This window comes from Ciconia boyciana, chromosome 7 (genome assembly GCF_034638445.1).
Source record: "Ciconia boyciana chromosome 7, ASM3463844v1, whole genome shotgun sequence".
Lineage (NCBI taxonomy): Eukaryota > Metazoa > Chordata > Aves > Ciconiiformes > Ciconiidae > Ciconia > Ciconia boyciana.
The window spans coordinates 47006028-47014296 of NC_132940.1; the positions used below are offsets into that span (position 1 = coordinate 47006028).

At 42.1% G+C, this 8269-nt stretch overlaps 1 protein-coding gene across 1 annotated transcript; it reads left to right on the forward strand.

Annotated features, from left to right (window-relative positions):
* Nucleotides 1-2576: 2576 nt before the first annotated feature.
* KCNE4 (potassium voltage-gated channel subfamily E regulatory subunit 4) lies at nucleotides 2577-8006 on the forward strand. Its single transcript, XM_072867372.1, has 3 exons — nucleotides 2577-2834; nucleotides 4797-5014; nucleotides 5443-8006. Exon 3 carries the CDS (start codon nucleotides 5469-5471, stop codon nucleotides 5958-5960), a length of 492 nt encoding a protein of 163 aa, XP_072723473.1. The 5' UTR covers nucleotides 2577-2834; nucleotides 4797-5014; nucleotides 5443-5468; the 3' UTR covers nucleotides 5961-8006.
* The last annotated feature ends 263 nt before the right edge of the window (nucleotides 8007-8269 follow it).

The window sequence follows — 8269 nt, forward strand, 5'->3', positions numbered from 1 at the left end:
ACCTTGGCTATGAGGTGCTTCTGAACCCCGTATTTGCTGCTATTGATAGAGTGGTTTTGCTGCTCTGGGTGCAGGGAACATCTGAGAAACTTGAAGTTTCATGATATGGGGATCTGCTACGAAGGTTAAATAAAATTTGAATTAAAGCAAACTAAATGCTGAAGTTGGAAAGAAGGCTGATGCATGCATCTTCTAGACTTATATTTGCATGCTTTCACTACTGAAGATTGTAAGGCAGCGCTGAGCATTTTACTAAGTTTTTCACAGTTAATAACTAGGCAGAGTGTTACTTCCTTTTGGTATCCAGATGGTAACATCGTATATATTGTGGATGACACTGAGAAAATTGCCACCTTCCTCTAGAGGTTTATTGCGTGAAGCATATAAAAAAAGTCCTCGATTTCTGCAGCATCAAAAATAAGGAAGAGTGATGGAAAATGACACCAAACCTAGAGCTGTGTGAGAATGGTTCAGATGCCAGCCCAGGCATGTGGTAATGCTGTTGCGCTTGCGAACACAACGGTTATTACATTTTCAGGTAGTCATCTGCAGGTGCATTACTATGCTGTACCCTCACAGCATGTGTAACTTGTAGGTCTTATTAGATTCATTTTACAAGCAAGTGAACTGAGGCATAGAAGTGTTAAGAGCATATAGTAAAGCTCATAAATTTCATACTGTGAGTAGCCTTGTTAGCAAGGAGGCACGTGGCTTGTGTCGGGCTGCTACTCATTCCCTACTCTGGGAATGAGTGCATGACTTGCTTGCTGCTTTTGACCTAGCTCTTGTATTCCAACACACTCACAAGCTTCACTGAAAATTGACTCTGAGTTGCACAGAACTTGAAAGGAGCAGGTGCCATTCCTGATCTGACACTCACTTTAGGTGAGGCACTGACATTAACTTTAAGAGACTTTGACTTCAAGGAGGTTTGGATCAGGTCCTCTGTGAGGCATGTGTTTTGCAGTGGGACCAAAAGTCAGTACGTACATCCCAGCATGGCAGGTCTTTAAATGCAAGACCAAGTCAAGGGCACAGACATCCCTTTTCATTGTGTCTTCCTTTATGGTGTCAAACCCAGCTCTTGATCTCTAATTTTACTTTAACTGAAATCATATATGTGAGTGAAAAATATTGATCACCTTTGCTATCCTTTCCCAACTGCAGTGTCTGGAAGATCTAAGTAATCACTAAGTCAGTATTTGCATGGCAAAACTCTCCCCCTTTTTCTCCCTAGTGGTCAATTCCCAATCATTACTTCCATTAAAGGTCCACGTGCAGGAAGAAAAACCCCCAACCCCTCTGTCCTTCCCATTTCTCTTTTCTTTCACTTTTTTTCAGGTTTTCAGATGATTACTTCCAAAAATGCACATGCTCAGATACTCTTTAAAGTCGTACTGTTAGCGTGCACTTATCAAACAGGCTCAGCTTCCCCTAGGAGCTAGCCCTTTAACAGTTGTGTCTTGTATCTTTAGTCTTATTAACGCACTAAGTGGAAAAAGAAAGATAAATGCAGCATCAGACCATGGATTATGCCCGTAATGAAGGGTTAGGCATATATTTTCCATAGCAGCCTGCAGAGAGTCTCTAAGGAGGTTTCATGTTGTCTTCATAATGGATTCTGTCTTTGTTCAGTTTTCTGACTGTCCTCAAATTTTTATTTGGAGAAAGGGTTCAAATTATACTATCCCTTAAGCCATGTTGTGAAGAATTCCTGCCCCATGGGATGCCTCAAGCCTCAACTTTTGCGTCCTCTGGTGACGGAGGTTGCTGCCACAAAAGGCTCGCTAAAAGACGGGGACCTTGAGAAAAAAAATCTGGCATCAGCAACTATGTTGTGGCCTTTTCATCGTTGGAGTGCCTGGCTGTTGCTCTGCTTTGTTAGTCTGAATGTTTTCCAAAGGGGGAATCTGGAAGGTGGGAGCAACAGCATGCCAATTATTCTTAGATGTAATAGCCTAGGTTGGGAGTGATGCAAATGTGAAGAGGAACATGTGAGAGGCAATTGCTGAAAGCGTAAGAGACCTCTAAGTGAAATTTCAGGGGAAATTTTGTGAAGTTTGGGGGAAAAAAACTGATCTGGAAGGAAGAAAGAAACCTCAAACAAGAAACAGCTAGTAACCTTAATTCCAAAAAATAAATTACTTCAAATTAAGCAAGTATTTTTGCCATGATCAATGGTTTTACATTATGCAATGCGTAATATAATTTGCAACAAGCGTAATTTTGAAACACAAAATAAGGCTCAAATTTTCAATTTTCTAGGTCTTGTTTTTAGACAAAAATACAGTTTCTACAGGGTACAGCTTGAGAAAGCTGACTTACGGCACCAGGACGCAAATGGCATATGCTTTTCAGGTGGTTATTCCCCAGTGTCTTCCTATGCCTCCTCTTCATGTCTATAGAAGGCTCAGGGATTCCTTCCAGGCCTTTTTAAAATAAAACTGTTTTTCAGAATCATGGGCTAACAGATGGAGAAGAGTTGTTGTCATCAGCTAGCCAAAGTAAATACAGTTGCAAAGAGTTTTCAGCAAGAACTATGCATAATTATGCAATTCAGTCATCTTTCAGTTGGACTTCGGGGGATTGCATAAATCTATGGATGTACCTGACCAGTCTTCCTGTCCTCTTGTTGGGTGCGGCAGTTCATTGTGGTAACTTTGTACAGAGCTTCACCTACATGAAAAATATGAGTCTTTGGAGCAAGTAAGAGACCCTGTTCGCACCTGAAGGCGCCTGCAGAAGAGCCAGTCTGCCTCTGCTCTGCTGGCTCACTGGTGGGAGCTGCGGGGTGTCGGTGCCTCTGGACGCCTGAAAGCGCTCTCTGTGTCGAGGTGGGTGATGACGTGTATATAGCACTGACAACAGGAGGTAGCAGGACAGGCTTTAGATCTTCTTGTTCCCAGGATCAAGCAGCTTCAGAGCTGGTTTCCTAGGGTGTCATGGGCACAGAGAAAGGATTTCTCCTTGTACTGAACCAATTTTCATTGACGCAACAATGCCGGGCATTTCCTCACCATTCTGTGAAAGTCCTGCATAAAAGGGTATTGGTAAAGCCTGAGGTATTGTGTTTAATTTTTCAAATTCCAAATTTCTGGAGCTGAATGGGGGAGCAAATATTGCATGGAGCTGAGAAAGATGTGAAATAAAGTTCCCCAGAGTTAGCTAGAAAATCCAGAGACTTGCTCTGGGTTATGGTTTAGCCTACCAGTTAATATGCTCTTGCTGCCTGCTCAGTAATTTGTCGGGAACAGGGAAGAAGAATCCAGACTTGGCAAGCTGGTGCTGCAGACAGATTTTGTCAGATGAAATCCCAGTAGACGTTAGTCCAACATCAACAGCTCCTGAGCTATCACATGGGAATGTGCAAGGAGATAAAACGAACATCCTAAAGGGTGGATCCTCTATTTTAAGGGGCAGAGAAGGGAATCTGTCTAATGTAATTTTTTTTTTCCTTTTCCTTGTGGAGTTGTTCACAGAAATGATGGAAAATGCTGGTTCCAAACACAGATACAATTCTGTCTTTTCTTGAATTCTTCACTTCATTTTAAGTTGCTTAACTCCTCTCTCTTGCTTTTTCCTACATGTGAAGAGAGGTTAATCCTATCTGCCTTTACCTCAGAGGGATTGTGAGGGCAGAGTTTGGAAAAGAATTTGCCATCTATGCAAAGAATCCACAAGTGACTGCAGGGAAAAAATCCGCAGACCTACCGGTGGGAAACTCCAGCACCAGTCAACTACTTTCTGGAAGTGGAGTGTCCTGTTACATAAACATCCTTGAAGCTTTGCAGAAGGGGTGACATTCACATCACATATGTGGGGCCTGACTAATTGGGCTTTGTGTGTGAAGAATGGGGATGGAGAGGATAAGGAAGTGAAATCCCCAAGGTGCAAGCTGGGCCTCCTTCTTCCCATGGCCTGTACTGTTGCTTACGTGTTGAAAAGGGGTCTCGGAGCCTCCTGTACCACTGAGCTGATGACTGGGAACTCTGCGGGCCCCGCAACCCAGCCTGCAATCCTAACTCTGCCCTCCCCAGCGGTCTGGGAGGTGTCCTGCTCAGCCAGGCAGCCAGCTGCAATAGCCTCCAGCAGTCACTCCGAGAGCATCCCTCTGCCCAGAAGTTGTTAACGTCCCTTCATACTAAAATCTGCACTAACTCGGTGGTCCTGGTCTATGTACAAACAGCATGCAGACCATATAACTCTTGGCTGCTTCTACAGACTGGCAGAAGGGGGCTGCTGGCCTCAGGAGCTCCAAGTTACCCCCTGGAGGAGTCTGTACCTTTCCACTGATTATGTGGGGAACCAAAATCCCATAGTTGCTGTTTTGATGGCCGAAGTTAGGTGGCACCAGCACCCCTCCATCCAAAGCTCACTTGAGACCCAGGGCCCAGTTCTCCACAGCCCCACACCTTGCGGCAAAGTGGAGCTGCAGCATGAGTTGAAAGTCACCACTTTGGTTTTGCACACACTTTGTAAAGCTTTGTCACTACTCCTAGGCAAAGAAAATAACCTGTTTCCTCCCCCATCTCTTCAGGGAAAACTATGTATAGCAGGCATGTAAATAACTTGATAGCTTGATATAAAATTCACATGTATATTTTTCTATATTTTATGACAGACACAGAATAATGGTTTGCAGGTTTTCCATTCTGCACAGCAGCTCTCAGGGTAACAGGTCAGATTTAGCAATTGGGGTGGCTGTGAAAGAAAAAGATTCACAAGCTGAAAGAGCCACTGCTGAACTGGTTAGGAAAGAGTAAAATCTGAATTCCCATCTCTTTTTCTTTTCACAGCTGTTAAGAGTTCAGTGGGTTGAACTGCAATCCTTCAAGTTCATCTGTTGACTCCAACACAAAACTATTATAAACTGTGCCTCTAAAGCACGTGATGAAACATTTCTTGAGAGCTATTTATTCCAACTGCAGCAGAGGAAAGTTTTCAGAACACCCGGCATTTGGTAGAGGAAAGGTCTCTTGAGCTTTGCAAAAGGAGGAATTATTTGCATACCGACGTAAGTTGCTTTTTGATTTTTTTTTTCCCTGCACCATTGAATAAAATAATACTTCTAGCTTTTCTCCCTCCTATGGAAACATGGTAAAGTAGCACAAAACTCTGTTTAAGTGCCTTGCAGAGTATTTCTATATAGTTTTCTTTCTTTAATCATGTGGATTGGGCGTTTTATAATTCAGCATAGAACTCAACATGATTTAATATTATGTATTTTCTTTCCTCTAATGTTTTCTGTATCTGAATAACAGTTCATTCAGTTACAATATTAATGCAGAAGTATGATACACTGCAAGCTTCAATCAAGTGTGTCCTGCAAGCTTACAAATTACAAGTAGGAAGGAATAGTTTGGGGGTATCTTTTTTCAGATATTTCTTTTACATCTTTGATCTGAAGTTTGATCTTATGTATCCACACACATTCTCCTCCAGGCTTTAGCTGTGGTAAAACACTTTCCATGCTGAAAATGGACCATGCAAACATGACCCAAGCCATGCTTGATGCTGAATCCCACAACACAGAGAAGAACAACAGCAACGAGTATTTTTACATTCTGATCGTCATGTCTTTCTACGGGATCTTCCTGATAGGGATAATGCTGGGCTACATGAAATCCAAAAGAAAAGAGAAGAAGTCCAATTTGCTTCTGCTCTACAAAGATGAGGAAAGAGAATGGGGGGAAGCTGTGAAGCCTCTACCAACCATATCGGGGCTGAAATCTGTCCAGATCCCCATGATGCTGAACATGCTGCAGGAGAGCATGGTGCCATCCCTGTCCTGCGCCATCTGCTCGATGGAAGGCAGCAGTGTCAGCTCGGAATCCTCCTCCCCAGACGTGCACTTCACCATCCAGGAGGAAGTGCTGGATACTGAACTGGGGGAAGTGTCAGAAACGCTCCTCAATGAGAGCAGCGAGGGATCTGCGGAAAACATCCACAAGAACTCCTAGCACTTGCAGGGCTCCCTTGATCAGCTGCCAAAGTGTGAGTGGAGCTCCCACTAAGAACTTGTGGTTCTACTTTCCTGCTCTCCAATGAACTCTCAACAGGTATCTGTGCCCCCCGGCCTGAGGTGTTCCTGAGAGCTGGCAGGACAAGGAAGCAGTGGTACCCAACACCAACGTGTAACTTGCACATAATTGGGATGTTTAATTTTAATTATTCCATTATAATTTCTTACCATAAGAGCTGAGAACAAGGAGAACATATATATATTTTCTAATGAGGTAACTATTACTGGCATGTCTCTGCATATTTCAGAATTCTGCAAATATCTGGGAAATGTTTAGGGATGTTACCCTAATGCAAGTGCTTGGTTGTTAAAAATGATGGATAATGCTCATTCATGCAAAACTGTGATAGACTAGAAATACTTTTACTGTGGTTTTCTTATAACAAACCACAACCAACAGCAGATTTGCTCAATGAGGCCTCCAAAGCTGAAAATTTGTTGATGCTATAGTTGAAGGGAGATTGTAGCATGGCTGGAGACTGATTTTAGGCACAGAGAGAATGAAAGAAAAAAAAAAAGAGGCACCGAATTTCTAGGAGGTTTGCAAAGCCCAGTTTCAGATCCATGCCACTATATCTATCTTCGCTTAAGTTGTACCTGTACTGGCTGGGTCACGTTCACTAACTTCTGCTGCAATCCAGCCTTTGACTGAGTTACTAGTAGGAAAAGTGGGTTTGTTTTTTGCTTTTGTATTTTTTAAAGACATGTACATTTGATCACTAAAGGCAGAGATCTATAAGTTAAAAAAAGACATTAAAAGATCTTTGTTACAAAGTGTAAGACATAGAAAAGGCTTGAACAAATGCTGCTCTGTTACGCCCCCTTGAAAAATAGGTGGAATTCAGGATAGAATTTAACCTAACAAGGGTGAAATCCTGGCCCCACTGAAGTCACCAGCTGAGTCCTCCTGACTTCAGGGGACATGCACAAGATTTTGTGCTTCTCTGTTGGAGTTAAATTCTCCATTTGAGGTCAGTAAAACTGTACCCATTTACATTATTAATGAATCTGGCCTTTCTGCTCTATTTAAGCCAGTGTAGATAAACATTGCATTACATCCTTCTTTTTTTTTATATCAGCTCGCATGTGACACATGCATTTCTATAAAGTCATTAGTAACTAGTTTTTAAAACCACCACAAACTTCCCCCCCTAATTTAATGGTACTGTGATTTTTTTCAAATGCTCATGAAATTAGTTACTAAATTATTGCACTGTTAAAAGAAGTAATGTTAATATTGTAGCAAAGTATGATTATTTCAATCATACCTTATATTTTATAATAATTTATTACAATGTTTGGATTAGTTCTGAACCATAAGGGCTGAAAAGCCTGAATCTAAAGCATTGCACAGCAAAATGTTTGCAAAATGTCTCCACATATTTCCTGCGCTAAAATAGCTCTGTGATTTATCCACTGGCATTAGAGCTTGAGAGACAGCTTGAAAAATATGAACGCTGAACAGCAGAAATGAACTGAGGCAAGAGTCTGCTGTACTTCTGCCGTTTAGAAGGGAGAACTCTGTTTTTGGCTTGGAGGGTTAATACGACGTGATGTAGCCTGCAGAGGTATTACTATCTCTCTAAACACAGCAGAACAAAGGCTCCATTGTGCTCAGAAAGAGACTGATTCAGTTCAGACTGAAGGCAGTGGGAGTTTTTCCATCGACTTCAGTGAACTTTGGATCAGACCATATAAAGCTTTTTGGTAGATTTACTCCAAAAGGGGCTGTTTTAAGTTTGAAAGAAGCCAAATTAAGTTTGGCACTTTGCCTGGAATCACTTGAATCCTGAAACTTTCCAAATGAGACTGACATGCGCGAGTTGTCACATTTTCCATTGCTTTCTCCTTCGTCCTTTACTTTGGGTATAAATGTATTTGTATCTGTAAAAAACTGATGTATATAATTCCTAACATTGAGTTGTATATAATTGTCTCATGTATTTAAAGTTTATTGTTTCTACTGGCACTAATTTTTATTTAAATAAAGAAACACGTTTCCTGGAAAAGTTTGAATGTCTGTTCACTACGTCAAATAGATTTCCAGTAACGGGACTGCGCAAAATTTCTACAGGATCCTTTTCTTAGCCTCTTTTTGAAATGATTCCTTGTGTTTGACAGGACCGCAGCGTTGCGGGCAGACTGCAGGGCTGAGCCAGGTGCTCCAGATCTGCCTCGGGTCCGTACTGGCTCTTCGGGGCACTGGGCAACTTCCTCGCCCTCAGCTCCTGTGTAGGCAGGGCTGCA